This window comes from Hemiscyllium ocellatum, chromosome 7 (genome assembly GCF_020745735.1).
Source record: "Hemiscyllium ocellatum isolate sHemOce1 chromosome 7, sHemOce1.pat.X.cur, whole genome shotgun sequence".
In the NCBI taxonomy this organism is placed as follows: Eukaryota; Metazoa; Chordata; class Chondrichthyes; order Orectolobiformes; family Hemiscylliidae; genus Hemiscyllium; species Hemiscyllium ocellatum.
Genome location: NC_083407.1, coordinates 94,999,159 through 95,026,199, shown reverse-complemented (window position 1 = coordinate 95,026,199; position 27,041 = coordinate 94,999,159). Strand labels below are relative to the sequence as shown.

Below are 27,041 nucleotides of genomic sequence, written 5' to 3'. Positions count from 1 at the left end.
ATGAGGTCTTACTGAAAATATATAGGGGCTTTGGTGAACCAGACCTACAGTACTGTGCGCAGCCAGGTTCCAAGAAATCAGTTGAATTAGGGAACTCTCTAGTCCGAGGTACAGAGACGTTTCTGTGGCCAGCAGCGAAAAAACAGAATAGTGTGTTGCCTCCCTGGTACCAGGATCAAGGATGTCTCAGAGAGGGTGCAGAATGTTCTCACGGGGGAAGGGGGCCAGCAGGATGTCATTGTCCACATTGGAAAAAATGACATGGGAAGGGTAAAGGTTAAGATTCTGAAGGGACATTACAGAGAGTTAGGCAGGAATTTAAAAAGGAGGTCCTCGAGAAAATGTAATATCTGGATTACTCCCGGTGCTACGAGGGCAGGAATAGGAGGGCATGCAGATGAATGCATGGCTGAGAAGCTGGTGTATAGGAGAAGGATTCATGTTTTTGGATCACTGGAATCTCTTTTGGGGTAAAAGTGACCTGTACAAGAAGGACAGATTGCGCCTAAATTGGAAGGGGACTAATGTACTGGCAGGGAGATTTGCTCGAGCTGCTTGGGAGGATTTAAACTAGTAAGTGGGGATGGGGTGGGGGGGAACCCCTCAGGGAGATAGTGAGGAAAAAGATCAATCTGAGACTGGTACAGTTGAGAACAGAAGCGAGTCATACAGTCAGGCAGGCAGGGACAAGGTAAGACCGATAAATTAAACTGCATTTATTTCAATGCAAGGGGCCTAACAGGGAAGGCAGATGAACTCAGGGCATGGTTAGGAACATGGGACTGGGGCATCATAGCAGTTACAGAAACATGGCTCAGGGATGGACAGGACTGGCAGCTTAATGTTCCAGGATACAAATGCCACAGGAAGGATAGAAAGGGAGGTAAGAGGAGGAGGGGTGTGGCATTTTTGATAACGGATAGCATTACAGCTGTATTTAGGGAGGATATTCCCAGAAATATATCCAGGGAAGTTATTTGGGTTGAACTGAGCAATTAGAAAGGGATGGTCACCTGATTGGGATTGTATTATAGACCCCCCAATAGTCAGAGGGAAATTGAGAAACAAATTTGTAAGGAGATCTCAGTTATCTGTAGGAATAATAGTGTGGTTATGATCAGGGATTTTAACTTTCCAAACATAGACTGGGATTGACATAGTGTTAAAGGTTTAGATGGAGAGGAATTTGTTAAGTGTGTACAAGAACATTTTCTAAGTCAGAACTTGGGTGTACCTACTAGAGAAGGTGCAAAACTTGACCTACTCTTGGGAAATAAGGCAGGGCAGGTGACTGAGGTGTCAGTGGGGGAGCACTTTAGGGCCAGCGACCATAATTCTATTTGTCTTAAAATAGTGTTGGAAAAGGATCGACCAGATCTAAAAGTCGAAGCTCTAAATTGAGAAAGGCCAACGTTGACAGCATTAGGCACCAACTTTCAAAAGCTGATTGGGGGCAGATGTTCGCAGGTAAAGGGACGGCTGGGAAATAGGAAGCCTTCAGAAATTAGTCCAGAGACAGTATATTCCTGTCAGGATGAAAGGAAAGGTTGGTAGATATAGGGAAGGCTGGATGACTCAAGAAATTGAGGTTTTGGTTAAAAAAAAGGAAGCATATGTCAGGTATAGACAGGATGGAATAAGTGAATCTTTAGAAAACTATAGAGACAGTAGGAGTATACTTAAGAGGGAAATCAGAAGGGCAAAAAAGGGACATGAGATAGCTTTGACAAATGGAGTTAAGGAGAATCCAAAGGGCTTTTACAAATACATTAAGGACAAAAGGGTAACTAGGGAGAGAATAGAGCCCCTCAAAGATCAGCAAGGCAGCCTTTGTGTGGAACCGCAGAAAATGGGGGAGTTACTAAACGAGTACTTTGCATCCGTATTTACTGTGGAAAAGGACACACATATAGAATGTCGCGACATAGATGGCAACACTTTTAAAGATGTCCATATTACAGAGGAGTAAGTGCTGGATGTCTTGAAATGCATAAAAGTGGATAAATCCCTAGGACCTGATCAGGTGTACCCTAGAACTCTGTGGGAAGCTCGGGAAGTGGTTGCTGGGTCTCTTGCTGAGATATTTGTTTCATCGATAGTCACAGGTGAGGTGCCAGAAGACTGGAGGTTGGCTAACGTGGTTCTGCTGTTTAAAAAAGTTGGTAGAGACAAGCCAGGGAACTATATTCCAGTGTGGGCAAGTTGTTGAAGGGAATCCTGAGGGACAGGACTTACATGTATTTGGAAAGGCTAGGACTGATTAGGGATAGTCAGCATGGTTTTGTGCATGGGAAATCATGTCTCACAAACTTGATTGAGTTTTTTGAAAAAGTAACAAAGAAGATTGATGAGGGCGGAGCAGTAGACGTGATCTATATGGACTTCAGTAAGGTGTTCAACAAGGTTCTCCAAGAGTGACTGGAGAGCAAGGTTAGATCTCATGGGAGTACAGGGAGAACTAGCCATTGGATACAGAACTGGCTCAAATGCAGAAGAGAGAGGGTGGTGGTGGAGAGTTGTTTTTCAGGCTGGAGGCCTGTGACCAGTGGAGTGCCACAAGGATCGGTGCTGGGTCCATTACTTTGCATCATTTGTGCAAATGATTTGGATGTGAGCATAAGAGGTCCAGTTAATAAGTTGGCAGATGACACCAAAATTGGAGGTGTAGTGGACAGCAAAGGTAGTTACCTCAGATTACAACAGGATCTTGATCAGATGGGCCAATGGGCTGAGGAGTGGCAGATGGGAGTTTAATTTAGATAAATGCAAGGTGTTGCATTTTGGGAAAGCAAATCTTAGCAGGACTTATACACTTAATGGTAAGGTCCTGAGGAATGTTGCTGAACAAGAGACCTTGGAGTGCAGGCTCATAGCTCCTTGAAAGTAGAGTTGCAGGTAGATAGGATAGTGAAGGAGGAGTTTGGTATGCTTTCCTTTATTGGTCAGAGTATTGAGTACAGGAGTCAGGAGGTCATGTTGCAGCTGTATAGGACATTGGTTAGGCCACTGTTGGAATATTGTGTGCAATTCTGGTCTCCTTCCTATCGGAAACTTGTTGTGAAACTTGAAAAGGTTCAGAAAAGATTTACAAGGATGTTACCAGGGTTGGAGGACTTGAGCTATAGGGAGAGGCTGGGGCTGTTTTCCTTGGAGCATTGGAGGGCTGAGGGGTGACCTTATAGAGGTTTATAAAATTATGAGGGCATGGATAGGGTAAACAAAGTTTTTTCCCTGGGGTGGGGGTGTGGGGGGGAAGAGTCCAAAACTGGAGGGCAAAGTTTTAGGGTGAGAGGGAAAAGATATAAAAGAGACCCAAGGGGCAACGTTTTCACGCAGAGGATGGTACGTGTATGGAATGAGCTGCCAGAGGAAGTGGTGGAGGCTAGTACAATTGCAGCATTTAAAAGGCATCTGGATGGGTATATGAATAGGAAAGGTTTGGAGGGATATGGGCCGGTGCTGGCAGGTGGGACTAGATTGGGTTGGGATATCTGGTCAGCGTGGACAAGTTGGACCAAAGGGTCTGTTTCCGTGCTGTACATCTCTACGAGTATGACTGTGACCAGAAGTTATTTAGATTGACTCCAGATAAAGTGGGCTCTGGAGGATAGAGAGGGTGTGGGGAGGTGTTGGGACTGGACCAAAGTCTCCCAGAGGGAATGGTCCCTGCCGAAGGCTGACAAGAGAGGGGAGGGGAATGTGTGTCTGGTGGTGGCATCCCAGATGAGGGACCCTTTCCTGCTGTGCAAGGGAAGACAGCGAGTGAGCATTGAAGTGCAGGTGCTGGGTCAGACAAAGCTGAGGATTCTGACAACTGTGGTGACGGGGAATCTTCAGTTGAGGAAGAGGGTGGACATTTTGAAGGCTCCACTTGTTTAAATTAGCATCAAAGGAATGGGTGTGGAGATGGAGGAACTGAGAAAGTGGAATAAAATCTTTATTGGAGGCAAGGTGCAAGGAGGTATAGTTGAGGAAACTGTGGGATTGGTGAGTTTGTATTGGGTATTGAGTTGATGTGTTCTTACAAAGACATTTTCTGTTGAATATTGAAGGATTGAGTTTTTTGAGGAAGTGACTATGATGATGGATGACAGTAGCACAGTGGATGTTGTCTACATGGACTTTAAAGCATTTGACAAGGTCCCTCCTGGTGGGATGGTCCAGAAAATATAATCATATGGAATCCATGGTGAGTTGAAACGTTGGATACAAGATTGGCCTTTTCACAGAAGAGAGAGGGTAGTTGTGGAGAGGTGTTATTCTGACTGGAGGTCTGCAACCAGTGGTGTTCCATAAGGAACAGTGCTGGGACCTCCTTTATTTCTAATGTATAAAAATGATTTGGATGAAAATTATATGTAAATTTGCAGAGGACAAAGAAAATTGGTGGAGTTGTGGATAGTGATAAAGGATACTGAAGGATGCAGTAGGATAGCTGCAGAAGTTGGGCAGCGAGACAACAAATGGAACTTAATCTGGATAATGTGAAGTTGATGCACTTTAAGAGGTCAAATGCAAGAGGAAAGAATACTGTAAATGGCCGGATTGCAAGTGAGTGACAAAAATAGATAAAAATAATAAGAGATATTGGTGAAGGCAGCAAATGACATGCTTGCCTTCATTAGTCGGGGCACTGAATATCATAGAATCCCTACAGTGTGGAAACAGGCCCTTCGGCCCAATAAGTCTACATCCACCCTCTGAAGAGTAACCCACCCAGACTCATTCCCCTACCCTATTACCCTACATTTACCCCTGACTAACGCACCTCACCTACAAATCCCTGAACATCGTTTAGCATGACCAAATCGCCTAACGTGCACATTTGGATTGTGGGAGGAGACCAGAGCACTCGGAGGAAATCCATACAGACACAGGGGAGAATGTGCAAACTCGCCTGATGCAGCAGTATTAACCACTGAGCCATCATGCTGCCCATGTTTTTTTCTTTTTGTTTTCAGCAATTCCTTTCCTCTCCAGATGGAGACAGCTTTTTTAGCTGGAAATTGGAGGATTGGTAGAAATGCAGAGAGAGAGACAGGAAAAGCAAATTATTATTTAGACAAGACACCGGCTGTTGGCCAGGAACAACCTGCTTCAACATTTTCAACTTGTTTCCCAGAGTGAGGAAGGACCTGAACATTTTCTTTTGACACTCAAACCCAAGTTGAGAAGGTTTCCTCCAAGAGCAAGCTCGACTTTTATCTGTTAGCAATTCCCCTTCTCTGTACTAGTTGTCCTTGGCCCTCACAGCTCAGAGAGCCCACTACCCACACAGCCTCCCTAATTGAATATGAGAATTGGCATGTCACGTTGCTGCTGTATGAGACTTTGGTACGCTACATTTAAAGTACAGTGTGCAGTTCTGGTCACCACACTACACAAAAGAGATGGATGTTTTGGAGAGGGTGCAGAAGAGATTTACCAGGATATTGCCTGGATTAGAGAGTATGAGCTATTAGGAGAGGTTGGACAAAGCTGGATTGTTTTCACTGGAGCGTTGGAGGCTGAGGGTCGACTTGATAGAAGTATATAAAATTTTGAGAGGCATGGTTAGGGTGGATTGTTGGAGGCTCTTTCCCAAAATGGAAATGTCAAATATTCGAGGGCATAGGTAAGGTGAAGAGGAAGTTGAATGGAGATGTGCAAGGTAAGTTTTTTTTTAAAAGACATAGGATAATAGGTGCCTGAAATGTGCAAGGAGGTGGTAGAAGCAGATATAACAGCAAAGTTTAATGAGCATTTAGACAGGCAGAGAATCGAGGGATATGGACTACGTGCAGGCACAGGGGATTAATTTAGAACAGAATCACGGTTGGCACGGAATGGTGCTCTATGTTCGCTGGAACAAAGGAAATGTAGAGTTACAGGTATTGGAGAGAATGGCTTTAGGTGGACTGTTCATTTTGGGAGCTGGTGCAGAGAATGACAAACTGAATGGCCTCATCCACATTGCAACAATCCACTATTCAGTAACTGTTCCGATTTAGGCTCAACCAAGATTGAATTCACTTGAAATTAAATGAACAGTACTCGTACAAACCCATTCAACTTGTTTTTCCTGGCAAGTAACCGTTTCAACAGTGTAAGGTATACCACTGGAGACCTTTCAGGGCAAACACAAAATCCAGAACAAATAAATTGACAGGCTTAGCTTGGTGCCATTTGATTTATTTTAAGTGAAATAGCCAAGACAAAATGTGGAACATAAGCTCTTTGAAATTGGGATCAAAAATATATTAGGTCAATTTGAATCAGTTGATGGTCACTTTAACCAACACACTCAATAAGTCAGCACGTATAAAGTGATTCATTCCAGTTTTAACAATTCAAAATGCGTCACAAAAACCACAATCATGCTTCAATTAAAAATTTTAGAGGCATTACAAGTAGGTTGAAGTCTCAAAAGGGAAAGACACGCCCTAACAGCAGAGTTATTGAAAAGACCATTACTGTTTTTTCATTCAAAGTTACATGTGAACCTGCCACAGCGCTGAAAGATCCATTATTGCTGAGGAATATTAAAGGCTGTTTTAATCCTGTGGCAGGTGTATCAGTAGTTTCTTTTGTCCCTCTACGCCTTTTGGCTGTCTTCCGTTAAGCTTCATAATTCCCTACAAAATGTATATTTTTGTTGTTTACAGATGCCATGAATGACATATGGCTAGCTTGATCTAATCATGAAAAATTGTGCTTCCTAAATTAGAGTTTGTGGTTTTCCCCAATGGTCCAATTCACATTCATAGCTAGATGGCAAATTGTAATATCAAAAAGCAGTCTCACTTGCACTGAAGCCTACTGCCATGAATTAGCATGTGTAGTCTTGTTTTGACAACCTGCATGTAAATATTAAAAACTGTTCAGGATGCCCTGTCATCAGGATTTGAAAACAAGTCAATTTAAAATAAATAGAAGACTCATTAATAGATAGAATAATTCACAGAAGCAAAAGGACATGAAAGATACACTACAAATACCAAACTTCACATTTCACAGAAACTGTTCTGAACACTGAATCAGTCTGAAATCCTCCAGGTTTCCTTAAATACATGATAAAACTTAGAACTTTGTCAAATCACATATATTAAGATTATAAAATCATAGATTCCCTACAGCACAGAGAGGCCATTCGACCCATTGAGTCTGCACTGACTGGCCAAAGATCATCCCACTCAGATCCAATCACCTACCCTACCCCCATATTTCTCATGGCTGATCCAACTAGCCTGTACATCCCTGAACACTATGGGCAATTTAGCATGGCCTATGCACCTATACTGCACATCGCTGGACAGTGGGAGGAAATGAGAGCTCCCAGAGGAAATCCACACAGACACAGGGAGAATGTGCAAACCCCACGCAGATAGTTGTCTGAGGCTAAAACTGATCCTAGATCCCTGATGCTGTGAGACAGCAGCGCTAAGCACTGAGCCACCAAGCCAGGAACTCAAAGAAACAAGTGGTAATTTGTGCGCTAACACCAGGTATGTGTCCCATTCCCTCAGAACCTCCATTTTCCATTTAGAACCAGTGAAGTCGTCAGATTCTACTTTAACACCAGTTTTGTTTTTAAAAACACATCATGCAAGATATTTTTACTAGCTGGTGCATGAAGATATTTTTGATTTCAATTAAGTTTAAATTAATTACAAAACAGAATGAAAATATGATATGGATAGAAGTGAAAACAACGGTGGTCCACTAGCAACCATTTGGATATATTCCAAGTTGGTGTGAATATGTATGAGTTGAAAATTGGTAAGAGGGATTGTGTGTGACAGGAGAACTTTTTTTTTATTCTTACTGCCCTTATCTGAATTCAAAAAAATCCACAATATGTTAATATTTCAAAGGGAGAACCTGTTGCCAACTCTTCCCTTCAAAATGCCAACGACTTTGTGTTATCCCCAGACATCATATGAGCTAAGGTATATGGGCCATTTGGTCCCCCAACTCTGCTCTCCCATTCAAAAATATGGTTATTATTACCCTGAACTCCCCTGTCAATCACAAATCTTTTTAACTCAGGTTTGAATACATTCACTGGTCCAGCTTCCACAGCTTTCTGTGGAAGAAAATTTCAAGCCAAATGATTGTCAAGAGACAAAAAAAGCCTCTAACTCCTCCTTAAAAATTGGAGAACCCTTGTTTTTAGACTGTGCCAACAATTCTTGATTGCCCTGAAAGAAAACGTTCTGTCAGCATCAACACATCGGTTTCTTCCAGACTAGTATCACCTCTACTGACCTGAATCAAACAGATAGCACACCTATACACCCAGTGGTGCCAAACAGCTGATATCCCCTCAAGACACCTCAGGACCCAAGGGAAATTAAATAAATGAACAAAGGTTACAACAATGCATGTACTTGAAATGGACAGGAATGCAAAATAAAAAAAAATCTTATGTCCAATAGGGTGTGCAGTTTACTTTCATGTCTAAAGATAAAATGGCACATTTTTAAAATGCTAGGGAAACCAAAGTGGATTGGATGTGAATGCAATGCGACAGATTGCATCTTTGTTGTTCAGCGTGCTATGTGCCTTACCATCCAACCTTATATATTAATTGCATATTCAAGTGGTGGACATTAACTGGGAATTTATTTGCTTTTGCTGTAGCAATAGGCTAAAACTGTAGTTGCTGGGTTTGGAGGTGCATCTTTGTGACATGCATCTCTGTAAATAAAAATGTAAGCAGGTAACGGTCAGCTATTTGAATTAAATCATTTGTCTTAAGACCTCAGCTCTGCAGTCAGGGATAGTAATAGTCTGGAGACGGTCTCAGAAAAGGCGAGCAGCCATGTCAAAAACAAAATACAATTTCAATGAGCCAGTCACATTCTTCAGAGTTGCTCTTCTCCAAATCTATCTGTCCAATTTCAAAGAAGGCATGAAAGTAAGGGATCTGTCTAGATATCACAATAACCAGGAGGGAAGAGGGAAGTAACTCTAAAGACACAGACCTGCCCATAATGAGATGAATGGAAATGAATAAAAATATGGAACAGGAGTCACAATTACAAGTAATGTTGCAAATGTAACCTCTTCTTGTCCATCATTGCACAGTAACACATTCTATTATATAGAGAAACAGAATGGGCGAGCACTTAGCAGCTGGACAACATGGGACCTAACAGTTTGGAGGGAAGTTCTGTCACTATTCTTACCTTCTCTACATCAGGAGGCTGGAATGTATTATACTGCAAAATTTCAGATGTTTCACTAGGAGGAAAGAAACAAAAGAGTGATTACTGTTGTATTGGCAATATCTGCTGCACAGACCATCCAGTGTCTAACAACAGATATTTTGGAAAACAATGCAACTCTACATATAAATGATTAATTTCTAGAGAATAGCATTTATATACTCAGGTTGAGAAAAGGTCATCAAGCCCATAAACACCCACTTCATTCATTGCTGTGGGGATTTGATCCTATGTTTGTATGAGATGGAATAAGTACAATAGCAAGAAAAGATCTTCCATCGAAAGTTATAGAATCCATGTGTGGAGTTACAAAGGGAAGACAACACTGACGTGAGTAGCCTTTAGACCCCTGAGCATAAGTGGTTAGCACTGCTGCCTCACAGCGCCAGGGACCCGGGTTCAATTCCCACCTCGGGCAACTTTCTGTGTGGAGTTTGCACATTCTCTCATTGTCTGCATGGGTTTCCTCCGGGTGCTCTGGTTTCCTCCCACATCCAAAAGATGCACAGGTTAGGTGAACTGGCCATGCTAAGTTGTCCATAGTGTTAGGTATAGGGGAATGGGTCTGGGTGGGTTGCTCTTTGGAGGGTCAGTGTGGACTTGTTGGGCCGAAGGGCCTATTTCCACACTGCAGGGAATCTAATCTAATCCATGACAGAATAATAAGGAGACAATAAGGGCTGGTTAGAGCAAAAGACAGGCAATTCATCATGCGTTATTTTAATCTTCAAGTAGATTGAGAAAATCAAATTGGCAGAAGTAGCCATGAAGTATAATTCATGGAGTGTCTTCAGGATCATTTCCTAAATATGTTGTGAATCTAACCAGGGACTAGGCTTCGTTGGATCTGTAAATGTGTAATTGAATCAAGTTTAAAAAATGATCTCAAAGTATCTCTAGGGAAAAGTGGCCATAACAAGGTAGAATTTAGCATTCTGGTTTTTTTTGGGGGGGGGGGGGGGGCGCAGTGGAGGAAGCACGTGGAGAGAGAGTGTACGAGATACAGTTCGCGAGAAAAACTTGGGTTGGAAACAACTGCATCAAACTTCAATAAGGGTAAATTATACAGAAATGAGGGCAGAGTTGATGGCGTGGTCTGAGAAAGGTGTTCAGCAGAAAGGACAGTTGATGAACAATGGCAGACTTTTTAAATAAATAACTCATGACTCACAAAGGGATATCCTAGTGAGAAACAGGAACTCTGAAAGGGGATAAAGCAACCTTTACTGGCTAAGATTAACATCAAATTGAAAGAAAAACATTTTGGTAAAGATTAATCGAAAGTCAAAGGTTTGGGTACGTTTTAAGAAGCCAACAACAAAAACAGGGAGAAAATAAACAATTATGGCAAACTAACACACAATATAAAACAGGTAAAAACAATGACTGCAGATGCTGGAAACCAGATTCTGGATCAGTGGTGCTGGAAGAGCACAGCAGTTCAGGCAGCATCCAAGGAGCAGCGAAATCGACGTTTCGGGCAAAAGCCTTTCATCAGGAATAAAGGAAAACTTCTTCAAGGCAGGCATCAGACAGTTAAAAATGTATTTAAATATATAAAAATAAAGAACCAGGCAACAGTGAACACAGGCTCCTTAGAGAACAACACTGGGTAAATAATGGGGAATCAGGCAACAGCAGAGGTGTTGACTAAGTACTTTGCATCAGGTTTCACAGTAAAAGGGCACTACTAGCATTCCAAACATACTGACTAATGAAAGGGCTAAAGAGGGAGGAGGAAATTACACAATCACTGGAGAAAAGGTACAACAAAACTAATGGAACTAAAGATCAACTTGATCTTTAAGACCCTAGGATTTCAAAGCTGGATAGGGGGATGCATTGGTAATAATCTTCCAGAAATCTTTAGATCCTGGAGAGATTTCAAAGGATTGGAAAGCTGCCAATGTAACAAAGGAAAGAGACAAAAAAACAATAACTATAGGCCAGTCACCTCTACAACTATCATGGGGAGAATGTTAAGAGTCTATTAATGATAAAGTAATAGCATACCATTTAGAAACACATAATATAATCAAACAGAATCAGCATAGCTTTCTGAAAGGGGAAATCATGCCTGACAAATATATTACAGTTCTTTGAGGAGGTAACAAGAAGGGTAGATAAAGGAGAACCAGTAAATGTAATACATTTGGATTTTTAAAACACATTTGATGCAGTACCACACACAAGGCTAGTTAGTAAGAGCTCATGGTTTTGGGGTAGTATATTAGCATTAATACAGGTTTTGATTAATTAATTGAAGACAGAGTTGGGATAAAGGAGGCATTTTCAAGATAAGGCAAATTTGTTTAGTGCTCAGGAATCAGGGTTGAAGCCACAATTACTCAATATATAACAAATTACCTAGATCATGGATGTGAATTAACTACTGGCAAGTTTACTGATGACATAAATAGGTGAGGTGGCAAGTTGTGAGAACTGCACAAGGAGTTTGCTGAGATATATAGAGAGATTTAAATAACTGTGCAAATAATTGGCAGATGGAATATAACATGAGGAAATGTGAGGTTATGCACTTTGACAGCAGGAATGAAAGAGATGGAAGACTGCAGAAAGCTACAGTTCAGAAGAATTTAGAGGTCCGAGAGCTTGAATAACAAGAAGTTAGCATCAGCAAGTAATTGGGAAGACAAATGGAATGCTGGCCTTTATTATAAGTACCAGAACAAGAATAGGCAAGTTATGCTGCAGCTTCATAGAGTTTTAGTTAGGCCACACTTGGAATATTACATACAGTTCTGGTCACCACACTACCAGAATGATGTGAATGCTTTGGAGAGTGTATGGAAAAGGTTTACCATGATGTTGCATGGTTTGTGGATTGTAGCTATGAAGGAAGGTTGGAAAGACTGGGTTTGTTTTCACTACAATGCAGGAGTTTGAGAGGCGACCTGATAGAAGTTTATAAGATTGTGAATGGCATGGATTGAATGGAGAGTATGAAGCTTTTTCCCTGGGGTGGAAGGGTCAAATACTAGAGGACACAAGTTCAAGGTGTTGAGGGATTAAGTTTAAAAGACATGTGCAAAACAAGTTTTTCCAACAAATAGTGGTGAGGGCCTGAAACACGTTGCCAGAGGAGGACACAACAGCAGCATTCAAGAAGCACCTGGACATATGCATGAACTAAATGGCAATACAGAGATATGGATCCTTTAAATGAAGATAGTTTTAGTATGTAAGGGCAAATGTATCAGCACAGGTTCGAAGGGCCTGTTTCTGTACTGTACTGTACTCTGTTCAAAAAGTGAGGAGTACTAAAAAAAAGGAAGATCTTGCTAAAACTATACAAGCCACAAATCAGACTACACTTGGAATACTTTGCACAACTTGGATCCCCATGTCCAACAAAAATATACTAGCACTGGAGTCAGCCCTCCAATGTTCACGAGGTTGACCCTGGGTAAGGAGAATTCTTATGAGAGATTGCGCAGGTACTCATCAGAGCTTAGGAGAATGAGAGGTGACCTTACTAAAACATAAGATTCTTAGGGAGCTTAACAGATGTAGAAGGGTTGTTTCCTCTGGTGGGACAGTCTAGGACAAAATTGTGTAATCTCAGAGTGAAGCGTGACCCATTTAATATGGGATGAAGAGGATAGCTCTTTCTCTTAAGAGGGTAGTGAATCTAGAATTCTGTACCACAGAGAACTGTTGATGCTATTCAAGGTCAAATAGACAGAATTTTAATCAGTAAGGGACTCAAGGATTATGGGGATGAGCCAGAAAAATGCAACTAAGGATTAACAGATCAGCCTTAGTTTCACTGAATGGCACAGCAGTCCTTATGGGCTGAGAAGACTTCTAAAACAACTTAAGTTTGGGGGGCCATGACCAAATTGAAAATGTTACAGTAAATGCTCCAAGGCAAGTAAAGGTCAAGGCCAGCAAGCACAAGGATGGTAACTGACCAGGTCTGATGAGATGTGCGAAGCAAGTTTTTCCTGCACATTGGGTGTTTGTTGAATTAACATGAACTGAGATTAAGTGGTGGGTATGGGGGTGGAGCTGGTGGTAGTGAGGGAAGTAAAGATGCCCACTAAACTTCCTTTGCTGTCTCCATATGAACTTACATTGTAAATAATTTCCACTCAGGTTCTGTACTGCTCCCCTTTCTCTTTCAAAAGCATCATCTCTTCAAAATAAATACCATAAATATCATCGTTCAAAATTCTGCACTCATGCTATAAACACTGAATTAATGTTTAACTGATCTATACTAGCACCCCCATTCCTCAACACAGTCCATTAAACTCTCCATATCTCCTTCCATTCAAACTCCATCATACCCTGAAATGTAATTCCTCCAACCCTTCCCAAATGAGCCATTCCACAAAGTCTTAACATTTTGTTCACCTTTGTGCTCTACCTTTGGAGATAGGAGCATGTTTTGTTATGGTTGTGCTTGTGTTGACCACACAGGCTCTTGGGTCAAGTAATGCATCAATTTTAAAATTCTCATCACTGCTTTTGAATTCCTTGATGATATGACCCCTGTCTATATGCTACTGCCTCCAATCCCACAAGCCTTGGAGATCTCTGCTCTCCTCTAATTCTGACTCTTGAGAATCTCCAACATTAATTTCTCCACCATTAGTCATGCCCTCAAGTGCCAACAATACAACACCCGTAATTTCCTCCTTAAACCGCTGCATCTCTCTTCTCTCATTTGATGCATTCCGTACAACCCACCTCTTCGGTTAAGATTTTGGTCATCTGTCTTAATATCTCCCCTGTGGCTCAACATCTAATTTTGTGTTGTAACTCTCTTGTGAAGTGCCTTTGAATGTTATAACACATTAAAAGGTGCTATTTGAGAGTCACCTTAGAACATTCTTTTCCACTGGCAGTGGTATACAATGGCAAACTGTTACTGTAAAACTCAATGAGAAGTTTTCGAATGACAAAATCCATAATGTACCAAAGTGCTTTATTTCAAAGAAAGCACCTGGGTGTAAACATACTGTAACCTTCTCAACAGTGCTAACTTTACTCAACAGATGAGATTAATTATGAGTTGAAAACACATTAAAAAATGAGCTTTGGGAAAACTGGTTCAGTGCAAATCCCATTTCATAATAAAACAGCTTTGGCCAAATGTACGAACAAACATTGCTTAAGCTGCAACTTATAAGCACAACCATTCAATATGTTACAAATTACGTATATAACAGCCAAGCGCCTTTCGTAAAAAAAAAAGTTCAAAAGTGGAGTTTTATTTAAAACAGCCCTTCTCTTGCATTTTTGTGCGGGCTCCCAGCAGTGCTTATTACGTACACAATTATTGCTGTTGCCATTTTTGACATCCTCGTCATTTTTTCCAGAACAAAAGCATCAATGTCTGGTGTTTGTGGCTTTGTTACATTAGCAAACTTATACGAAGTATTCTGCTCAACGCTTTACTTAAATGTCACCAAAACAAACATAAGTGATGTTCCTTAATGGATCTCTGTAGCTGGAAAGGTCAGCTTTCAATCTTAAGCAAAGTTGTGCAATTTTAGAACCACATATCAAAACTGACAAACATTTGAAAAGGATCAGAATAGTATTTTAACTCACAAAGATTTTAAAGCATTTTGTGTGGGTGCTGAGCCATGTTTATTAGTCCGCTAAAAGGGAAGTCAACGGACTTCTGGTTTTCCATTTACGAGCTATGGCCAAAGGTTGAGTAGGATGCCTGAAGAGCTATTTCAAGGATGTGAGGCAAGGCGGCTCAAAACATCAATTCCCACAACTAGGAGTTACACTAGCTGATGTTCAAGGAATATGGCGATATTATTTGTCAGTTAATGTGGGCAGGATATTTTCTAACCAACGCATTCAGCAATATTATTAAACACCTCTGAAGCAGATGGGATTTGAACCTGGCTTCCTGGTCCAGAAGGGGGGGTCGCTACTGCTGTGCCACAAGAATGACTACCAGATCTTGGTAACAGGCAAAGAGTAAATAACAACCCATATCGACACCCAATAATAGCTTCACTACAACTGCCTCTAGTCAATCGTGCCCCTCAACCATGAGTGCACCATACAAAGCTAACCATTTCCCAGCAGATTTGACTTGCTGCATGTCCACCATCTTTCCCAGGAAGATCACCAACTCTGACCAACTGTAATTTAAAGCTGATTGTCACAAAGCCAATCCTTTTTTTTCTCTCTAAAAGCTGTTCCTTGGCTCAAGGATATTCTATTTTTGATTTTTTTCAGAGGGGTAACAAACCCGGCTGGGCTCTGATCAGACTGGTTTGGTGAAGAGATAAAAAGGACTGAAGGCCAAAGTGGTCATGTTTTAGAAGTGATCTGCAGAATGAAAGGGGAGTGGTCAGTTCTGTAGCTGAGCAGTTTAGTGCAGAGCTGAATTGGTTGGGAGCTCAACAGTGAGCTGTATGGAATCTTTGTCTCCCTCTGTCTTCTGTCGTCTGTCTCTCTCTCTCTCTCTTCCATTTATAAAGTTTTTCAAGAGGGTTTGCTTATTGGGACTGTTGTGGGTATTCAGAACAGCATAATTAAGTCCAGCTTGATAGACTAAGTTCTGTAGGGGTTCTTTAGTCTGTTATTCACAAAATTACCCAATAAAACATGAAGAAGTTTTTTTTGTCTGTTTTGAACCTGGTAGTCAACCTCGCTAACTTAATCCAGGTAATTTTCACTGTACACTTACCAAAACAAATTGCTAAGTCATGGTCTATGTTGTCTGCCTACGACTGTTTTGAGTGGTCTGGCCGATCCCATAACATTGATTTGAAAGAAGCAGTAATTCACGAAATACTGTCTCACTCCGTGTATAACAATACCCAATCCACACACAAACGCTACTGACTGTACAATCTAATCTGATTTCATTTTGACTAGGACAGCAGCAAGACAGAGCTGTCAATAACAATGCACAGCAGACTCAGGACTTGAAGTCAGGTCATGTGAAGTCAGGAGACAAGGAGAACAGATAGTCAGGTAGCCACAACAGACAAACAGAAAGTTGTGGTTAAGAGCAATTATTTAGATTAAATGGTGTTGGGCTTGGCTATTTAATGATTTGGACTCAAATTTAAAGTAAGATTTTAAAATTTGATATTGAGACAAATTGAATGGTGGTGTTGACAGGGAGCAGACTGTGACAAATGCAGGATGATACGACTAAACTTGCAGAATGAGCTTCAATATGAACAAAGGTAACAGTGTTTGGTAGGAGTATTAGAGAGGGCGATGCTTCTTCAAAAATAAAAGTGACTAAATCATGGAGAAGAGCAGGCAGATGGGACTAGTCTAGTTTGGGATTAAGTTCAGTATGGACTGGTTGGACCCGAGGGTCTGTTTCAAAGCTGCTGACTCTATGGCTGAATGGTACAGATATGTGAATCATAACAGGTTACTAACAGGTTAATAAGGTCATCAGAAAAGCAACCAAAGCAGTACAGAAGTTCACCTTTAAAATGATAGAATTGAAAATCAGAACAGTTATGTCAAACTCTCAGAATTTTGGTTAGGCCATACTTATGGAATAATGTGAACAGTTCTAGTCTCCCTCTTAGAAAAAGGATGGAGATGATGATTTATTAGGAAGATTCCAGAGCTGAGATATTACAATCAACAGAATAGACTGAATTTCCTCTAGAGAAATTAAATGGAGGGGGTTTGACATGTTGAAGCCATTAAGGTATTGAAAGGGTTTGATAGAATAGGTGCAGAGAAGTGGCTATCAGTTGTAGACATTACCAAGAAAGTCACAATAAATCTGATAGTGAACTCAGGAGAAACTTCTTTAAACAAGAGAAAGTAGAACTCGGCAGCACAGGGAGCAGTAGAGGTGAATAGTGTATAGAGTCTAGATTAGAGTGGTGCTGAAAAAGCACAGGTGGTCAGGCAGCACCTGAGGAGCAGGAGAATCGACGTTTCACACAAAAGCCCTTCATCAGGACTGAATAGTGTATATGCAAATGGATAGCTCGATAAACATAAAGGGAAAAGGCATGGAAGGTTAATTGATTCGTTGAAATGAAGGCAGATCAGAGGAGATTCTGGGGCACAGTTTAATAATACTTCTTCACAGTTTAATAATACAGTTTAATGTCTTCTGTTTATGATGGAAGTAAAGATAAATTCCTTCTTTTAGAGGATTCACTCTTTCCAAGACAGCTGTGGAGGCAGAGTCACTTAGTATATGTTAAGGTCAAAGTAGATAGATTCATTAATAACCGAGCTAAATGGTATGGGGAATGGGCAGAAATATGGACCAGAGGCTAAAAGCAGATCAGCAATGATCTTATCCAACGGCAAAGCACATTCAAAAAGCCAAGTGATCTATTCATGCTCCTAATTCGTGCAATTAGGTGTATGTTGTTTGTTTTATTATTGCATTCTTGTTCAAGTGGAGGATAGCAGCAAGGACCAGTTAAGCCATATGGCTTGTTGGTGCTGTGAATTCTTTCTAAGGGCTATTATGCAATGACAGCACATTTGTTGAAAATTCATGACTGCTTGTTTCACACAACAGAAATTAACAAGGAATTAAGTGCACCTACCTGATCTCTGGAAGAAAAGACTTCTTGTACACATCCTCAATGCTCTGTAGGTAATCTGCAGAAACTTTCTGTTCATAAACCTACAAAATAACAGTTCATTTAGTGGATACACATGAAATATACCACTAGATGTATCATTAACCAAAAAAAGGGAGGCAATTAAAGGGTGATATTAAGGTAAGGGATAAACCTATCCCATCAATTTTAATGTTCCTCAGAAAACCAACCAAAACATGTTGAAAAAGGAATGGATAGCCTGCATTTATAATAGCTCAATCACAAATAATGCCCGAAAAATAATTAAAATTTCAAAAATCTCAGACTGTCACTCTTGCCCACATTTTGGAGGAGATTCTGCTCAGGGCTCCTGCAGAAATGTGGAGCTGTTCATCTATGCTGACAGTTCTCGTGACACCCTTGGAAAGCAGTAAGCTGTGGTGGTAGGTTGCTGGGGGCAGCTAAGTGTTGTCTAAGGCAGGTTGGGTGGATTGGAGAAAATCGGTAATGGGATAGGTCGGGGTGGGTACCAGTATTGAGGGGAGCTGTGGTCGTGGTAATGGTCAGGTGTGGATTGGAGCAGGGGTTTCAGCTTAGGTGATGGTGGTGTTGAATCCAAGGGCAATGGGTATAAGGAATCTAAGGGTTGTGAGTGAGGCAGATATGGGACCAGTTAAATACATATTCAGGTATTAGGCTTTGAATTTTAATACTTTCACCTTTGAGTGATTATTTGATTTGATTTCACTGAAACCATCCAGTCTCTAATTTTGATGGAATCTTTGGAGGGTTCTAGGTGTGGAGGAATCTTACAGCAGATGATTCAATTTCCCAGGCAGCCCTTTGTGGGGATTTTGTAGGGTTCTCATATGCAACCCCTTTCTACACTGGAATAATGACAGTCTGCCAGTGGAAATCTACCCCTTAGAAGGTAGGAGGACAAAATTGAGCCCACTATGCCCATTCAGCATGATTATGGCTAATCCACTATCTCAACAACATACTCCCATGTTCTCCCCATGTCCGTTGACACTTAGCCTTGCAGCATCTTTTTGTTTCTTAAATACATTCTGTAATTTAACCTTCACAGCTTTCTATAGTAGAGAATTCCACAGGTTTACCACGTTCTAAATCAAAGAAACAGCACATTTCAATCTGAGAGGGCACTCTGTACATCCTGAGGCTGATTCTGTCCATACTGTCCAGCTTGGGGAAACATCATCCCTGCATCCTCTCTGTTCAATTTGTCAGGATTTTGCGTATTTCTATGAAACCCATCTTCCATTCTTCTAAACCCCAGTGTATACAGGCCTACCTGATGCAGCCTCTCCTTAAACAATAAAACTGCCAGCCCAGGAATCAGTCTGATTAACCTTTGGTGCTCCTCTGCTTTGATAAGTATATATTTTCTAAGGCAAGAAGACCAGAACTGCACAAAATACTGCAGGGATGGTCACAGCAAGGCTGCAGAGGGCTGCTTGTTTCAAGCTGCTCAAAGTCCCATTCACACATCACCCCAAGCCCACTGACCTCTATTGGTTCTTCATCCAGCAACACCTTGATTGGGGAATATTAATTTTTCTCCATCTCTGCAATCCAGATCAGTCTCCACAACTCAGATCTCTACACTCCTCTAAACCTAGCTCTGATATGAATCATTACAGGATGGCTGGTGTGTCTTCAGATGCCTAGATTCTGGAATCCCATTCCTACACTTCTCCATCTCTCTTCTAAGTTCACCTCCTATAAGGCTGTCCTTAAAATCTTCCTGTATAGACAAACATCATGTCTCCAATATTCCCTCACTTGGGTCATTGTCAAATATTGTAAACAATGCTCCTGTGAATCATTCCCAGGTCTTCAAGATTTTAAAGTGACTGCTTAAATGCAAGTTGTTGTTGCTAATGAAATGATTTGACATTGGAATATTTCTATCAATAGGATCTGTCACTGCCATTAATCATGCAAACTTGCCAGAATTTAACATTATTCAAACAGATTCACTAAGATAACCTTCAAGTTGTAGCTGACCACAAAAGCAATGGCCCTCGTCCTTGTTACACTATACTGGATATTAGTGAAATATGTAAATAATTCCTGACTCTGAGCTGAGAAGGCTATAGTGTGAGAGAAAAAAAACAAACATCCCCGACAAACATACCACCACCTCAAATATCTCCAGGCTGCGGGCACCATTAGTATTGGTAACTAACCTGCAAGGAGACCTTCAACATTGCACACACACACTCAAGCAAAGTAGCATCTTTATTTACTGTCACCAAGCAAAAATCTGGAACTCCCTCCCTGACAGCATTTTAGATACATCTAAATGACACACTACAGTGATTCAAGAGAGTGGCTCACCACCAACTTCTTAAGTTTAGATCAGAGTGGTGCTGGAAAAGCACAGCAGGTCAGACAGCATCCAAGGAGCAGGAAAATCGATGTTTTGGGCAAAAGACCTTCATCAGGAAGCCCCCATTTATCTCTCCACCTTGGAGGCTTCCTGCCTCCATCCTTGATGAAGGGTTTTTGCCTGAAATGTCAACTTTCCTGCTCCTCGGATGCTGCCTGACCTACTGTGCTTTTCCAGCACCACTCTAATCTAAACTTTGGTTTCCAGCATCCTTAAATTTTGCCTGCCAACTTCTAAAGGCCAAACACAGTGCCAATATATACTGGGCTAGCCATCACACACACATTCCAGGACAAAATAGATAAAACTATTTTTCAATGGATAGACCAGACAACATTACTCTAGTAACAACAAACATTCTCTTATGAAAAAAGCTGGCACACTCAAGGCAGCCACACAGTCACTAACTTTAAAGTAAATAAGCATGACTAAAACACGAAAGTGCCTGGCATGAGTCAGAGTCCACATTGTTATGCAGCAGCTCTTCACTAACTAAATCCAGAAGGTTATATTCAATTATATCCTGGGGCTGAGTTGGTGTCAGTTCTTAGCCAGATTGCCACACAGACTCTGTAACAAGGAGTGCCACCTTCTTAACAGTAGGTGGGTGGTCGGGTGGTTAAGAAGGAAAACTAGCCCATCAGGTGTTTCAAGATTCCTTTTGTGCTCTCCATATTCAACTAGTTGAGCTAAAAGAATACTCAAGCTAAGTTCAGATCTTTAATTTTCAAATGAAGTTCCCAAAGCCTTCTGACAAGGGGGGTTGTAGTTGGTCTCTTTTAGAAATGGTCAAGCAGTGGGTATGTCTACAACATTTCCACTTTATTGTTCCTTTCCAAAAGAAATTGACTACTCTCACTCTACAACAGCAGTACCCCATACCTTCCTGACTTGGAACGTTTTGTACTGGTATCCTGTGCCTATTATTCCACTATTCTGCTGATGAAAGCAATACAGGAAATTGTGGTTAGATCAAGACTGAAAAGAACTTAAAACAAACAATAGCATTTAACCTTCCAACTGATGGTGGATATTTAAAGCAATTTATATTTAGAAAGCATTGGTCATTCATGCCCTTCCATTGTACAGTCTATTTAAAAAAGCCATTCCCTGGCAGGCAGTTGTGCTTTAAGGATTGTCAGTACACAACTTAAACAGTTATAATTAGAAGAAATGGTTCAAGGTACACAAACACATTGCACATCAGAAACCACTGCTCTATCGTATTATTACATTGGCCCATGGCACATACTGTTAGATAGTCATACAGTCAAAGAGTCGTACAGCACAGAAACAAGACCTTTCAGTCCAATTTGTCCATGCCGAGCAGATATCCTAAATTAATCTACTCCCATTTTCCAGTATTCGGCCCATATCCCTCTAAACACTTCCTATTCATGTATCTGTCCAGATGACTTTTAAGTGTTGTAATTGTACCAGCCTCCTCTGGTAGCTCATTTCATATCCACACCTTTGTGTGAAAAGGTTGGCCCTTAGGTCCCCTTTAAATCATCCCCCTTTCATCTTTAACCTATGCCCTCTAATTTTGGGACTCCCCTACCCTGGGGAAAAGATCTTGGCTATTCACCCTCATGGTTTTATAAACCTCGAATGAGGTGAGCTCCTAACTTGAGGGCTCTTTGAACTTCGGACAATCACAAGTACTCAATAGCCAAGGAAATCTGATAAAATGGTACTTAAAGAAAATTTGGCATTTCTGAGTAACTTGACAATACAATGAAAAAAGGATCTCGCTGATTTCATATTTAATTTTCAAAACTGATCAATCCATTGTGCTGCCTAAACTTTTACATAGCTTCAAGTTTTTCACAAATACGTCTCACCCAGCTTCCATTTGTTTTAAGTGTCTACCTCCAGGAAGCCAGATTTGTGCAACGCAACTGTTCTGAGCTTGCTGTGATGTGTCACGGCTTGGCAAAAAAACAGCAGCTTTAAAAAAAACAAGCCATGCCAGACAAACCACATTCAAATCCTATAATCCACTCGCCACAATCAGCATCAGAGAGATCTAGATGAGGTATGTGGTTAAGCTGTTGCATTTAAGCAGAACAGGCTGTTTACTTCGCCTGCACGCATCGTTCAAAAACCATCATTGCTGAACCACTTGCGATGTAGCATGTAAAATTGTTTCGATTACACAATATCAAATCTCGAAGGAATCAAAACGATAGACTGCAATCAGTCAACTATAAACACCCACGCTAAAAGGCACTGCCACTATGTCAAGCATTTTAAGGATCTTCACGTGGAGCAGAAATGAACGCAATAGGGCAAGAGTATGATAAGGGCAGCCACACACATGGTCAAAGTGGTAGATTTTAAAATAGAAAAAAAAGAGGTAAAATGTTGTAAATCATTCCAGCAGGGTCAAGACACTAGAAAGGTCTGCCATCTGACCAAAAAGGGCAGAATTATAACAGAAATGGAAATTTTGCAGTGGACTCATTTGCCATCAATTAATTTTGAATTTGATGCACTAAGACCAGAGCAAATTTAAATTGCTAAGAACAAGTGCGACAGGGTCAAATTTTGTTCAATAGCCTCCCACAAAACTCGTTGGGCTGTTCTATGATCTTAAAAGTGCTTTACATATGAAAGCTATTGAGCAGGAATGCTAGGTGAAGAGTTTATGTAGGATTGAAGTCTGGAAACCAGCAAAATAAAACGAGAAAGTAGTATTGTCAAAAAGTGAGATGGAGATGATTTGATGACTAATTAGACTGAGACTGGAGACAAAACCGGGGAGTGATATGATGAGACGAGTTGTGAACCCCAAGGTCCACTCAATGCAAGCTCAGAAAGGCCATGTATGTTGGCTTCTAGCCGAACAAGCAGCTAAGCAAAGTGATGAAAATGGTGGTACAGCCAGTGGAGGGGGAGCGAACATGAGTGAAGCTACACTGATTTTGGTGGGAGGTCAACATGGTCAGACAAAACAGTAGAGAGATAAAGCTGAGTGATGTCAGTGAACAGAAGCTAAACGAAGCCCAAGGGATCCTGACCAAATCCTAGAACTGGAGCGGAGAGGTCATTGCAAGCAGATGAAGATTTCCCTCTAGTTTGTCTCACCTTGAAATTATGGAAATGTCAAGACTCAATAAAGATTTGTCACTGCTCGTTCCACTTAGAGTCATAGAGATGTACAGCATGGAAACCCTTCAGTCCAACCCGTCCATGCTGACCAGATATCCCTACTTAATCTAGTCCCATTTGCCAGCACTTGGCTCATATCCCTCTAAATCCTTCCTATTCACATACCCATGGCTTTGAAATGTTGCAACTGGACCAGCCTTCACCACTTCCTCTGGCAGCTCATTCCATACACGCACCACCCTCTGTGTGAAAAAGTTGCCCCTTGGATCCCTTTTATATCTTTCCCCTCTCACCCTAAACCTATGCCCTCTTGTCCTGACTCACCCACCCCAGGGGAAAGACCTTGTCTATTTACCCTGTCCTCATGTTTTAATCGACCTCTATAAGGTCACCCCTCAGCCTCCGTCACTCAGGTAAACAGCTCCAGCCTTTTCGGAGTGGTTTTAATACACATACAGCTGTATAGATTTTGATTCACAAGGGAGTCAAAGCCTTTTGGGGCCAGACAGGAAGGTGGAGTTAAGGTCACAATCAGATCGGCCATGAACTTTTAATCAGCTCTGAGTCTACCACTGCCTTTTCTTTTGTTTCTATTAGTACATGGACATGATTTTGTTTTGTTTTGTGTTGTTTTATTCAACTGTGCATCCCATGGAGACAAATAACTTGTAATAAGTGATGAGTTTTCCATCAACTGATAGAAACAACAGAAGGACAAGATTCCACGTTTTCTAACTTTTACTGTAACAAACTAACTCAAATCAGCACAAACATTCCTTAATAGGTAACTAAGACACAAAATTGAAGATAAAGATTTTTTGAAAGACATCTTACATCTCTTCTCGTTCTGCACATCTGATAGATATGTAGTAATCCAAAGTTAAAATCCAAGTTACTCCTAGCTTTCCAGCAAGCTCACTTCACCCGACTTCACGACATGGAATTTGCCAGTGTCCTTTGAAAAATATTCCACTCAACTGAAGTATTCTCGAACCAAATTTCACTAGAAAGGTCTACTTTGCTGCTCCTCATTCCTTACATTTCCAGAGGTCGCAACTGTTCGGTCCTCTTCAAAACAGGAAAGCAGCTCTCACCAACTCATCTTGTTTGGTTAACAAAGACTTGTCTTTGTCCCTCTTAGCAGTCGCTGCTGGTCTCCCACTTGCTCTTCGAGTGCAAAATGCATTTGTTTTTTATTCAATGATAAAGTGTGAAAACAGTCACTTGATTTTCAGTTGTTTTTGTTTGGGTTTCTTTCCCCCCTGACTGACCAGATTACATGGGTATAAATCCAGGCCGAGGTTTAGTACTGTTAAGAACAGGAATGAGAGAGAACTGATACCCTCTTACATTTATAAGCAATGTGCGGATAAATTTAATAAGCAACAACAAGCCTTATACAGTTTTAAATAATTTTGACAGAATTTCTGAGTGAACAGCACTTGAAGATCAAACAGGAAAATCTATATGACTGCCATGTCACGGTGTTCCTCTCAGTCATTTTTCCAATGTTGAACTTCCTCCATTAATGAATTCAAAAGCACTTTATGGGTTGTGAAGGACTTTGGAAAGTCATGACAGATGCTCTATAAAAGCAAGTCTCTCTTCCTTGTATTATTATTTCAGAACAGGTTTGCTTAGGAAACTGTTCTTTCTAGTCACGTGTGTTAATTTTTATACTCAGTACCCATAACCTCCTCTGTGAGGTGCTCAAGATTTTAACAGTGGTAAGTGTACTATACAAATCAAGTAGTTTATGGGAGTACTGTGATCTGCTGATAAAAGGAAAAGCTAAAATCACACAACACCAGGTTATACTCCAACAGGTTTATTTGGAAGTATTAGCTTTCGGAACGCTACTCCTTCATCAGGTGGTTGTGGAGTATAAGATTGTAAGACACAGAATTTATAGTAAAAGTTTACAGTGTGATGTAACTAAAATTATATATTGAAAAAGACCTGGATTGTTTAAGTCTCTCACCTTTTCGAATGGGCATGTTGGTTTCAGTTCTTTCATATGTAAATCCCAGAACATTTTTAAAGTTGCATTCTCAAGTGAACTTTAACAATAGGTGTCATGTCGGCCCAGATAATGCATTGAAGGTGTGAGACTGATTCCAAGTTTGTGTTGCATCGCTCCGAAAGTTAGTGCGCTTCCGATTAAACCTGCTGGACTATAACCTGGTGTCGTGTGATTTTTAACTAAGTTTGAGTGTGTGTGTGCACGTGCATGTGTGGGGTTGGAGTTGGGGATTAGTGTCCTTGAGAGAGTGTGTATATGTGTGTGAATGTAAAGGGGTTTAAATCTGTGAGAAAGTGTCTGCATGTGTGAGCGTATGAAAGAGAGCTTGTGTATAAGAGAGGGTCTGCATGAGTCTCTGGGAGAGTCTCTTTCTCTGTAGGAGTGTGTGAGTGTGTGTGTGTGTGTGTGTGTGTGTGTGCGCTCGCGTGCACATACACAGTGCAGTGGGGTCACCTGTAGAGTAAATGAATCCGAGATCCTGATTGAGGCCATCCCGATGAATACTGAATTTGGTCATCAGCCTCTGCTCAGCCACTCTTCATTGTTGCCTGTTCCAAAGTCTACCTTGGAGGATGGTCACTTGAAGGTCCAAGGTCGAATGGCCTGGACTGCTGAACACTCCTGGGAGCACAACAATCAATAGACAGGAGTGTTCCCTCCCAGTCGGAGAACAATTCAGTGATTGGGACATTTGACCTTGGACCGACTATCCTGCAAGGCAGACTTTGGGACAGGCAACAACACAAAGTGGCCAAGCAGAGACTGATTGCCAAGTTCGGTACCCATGGGGATGACCTCAAATCAGACCTTAAGTTCATGTCACACTACAGGTGAACCCACTGCACTACACACACACACACTCCTACAGACCCTCTCATACACAAGTTCTCTTCATATGCTCACACATACACTCCCACACATACCCTCTCAGATCTATACCCCCTTACACTCACACATACACACTCCCTCACACTCATGCACCTCCCTCTCATGCATCTACCCACATGCACATGCGCGCACACACGTAAGTTTTGTGGGGTGAATTTGTACTTGCAGAATTACATTTTATTTTGCTCAAGAACTGCATGAATCCACGTAAAATTCTGTAGATCTCTTTTTTTTAAAATTAGAATCAGTCTGACCATTGTGGCACAAAGTTAAAAATCACACAACACTCCGAAAGCTAGTGTGTTTCCAATTAAACCTGTTGGACTATAACCTGGTGTTGTGTAATTTTTAAACTTTGTACGCCCCAGTCCAACACCAGCATCTCCAAATCATTGTGGCACAGACGGTCTCACACAGGGCAACTCACACCTTCAGTGCATTACCTGTGCCGACAAGACACCAATTGTTAAAGTTCACTTGAGAATATAACTTTAAAAATGTTCTGAAAGCAACATGACCATTCTAAAAGATGAGAGATTTAAACAATCCAGGTCTTTTTCAATACATAATTTCAGTTACATCACACTATTATCTTTTGCTATAAATTCTGTGTCTTATGCTCTTATACTCCACAATCATCTGATAAAGGAGCAGTGCTCCAAAATAAACCTTTTGGAGTATAACCTGGTGTTGTGCGATTTTTAACTTTGTACACCCCAGTCCAACACCGGCACCTCTAAATCTCAAGGAAAAACATTTGCCTTCCCTAACCAAATACTGGGAATCACAGCAACAAATTTCAGCATCAAAAAAATGGAAACAAATGAACAAATAGTAGCATGTCATTGTTC

General features: G+C 41.1%; 1 protein-coding gene across 1 annotated transcript in view; it reads right to left on the bottom strand.

The window, feature by feature from the left end:
- ndufa10 (NADH:ubiquinone oxidoreductase subunit A10) overlaps nt 1–27,041 on the bottom strand; it is a 60,103-nt gene that overhangs the window by 11,968 nt on the left and 21,094 nt on the right. Inside the window, exons 6-7 of the mRNA XM_060828061.1 lie at nt 17,753–17,832; nt 9,171–9,225 (exon numbers count right to left, since the gene is read on the bottom strand). Of these exons, the coding sequence (XP_060684044.1) occupies nt 9,171–9,225; nt 17,753–17,832 (135 nt within the window). The remainder of the gene's footprint in view (nt 1–9,170; nt 9,226–17,752; nt 17,833–27,041) is intronic.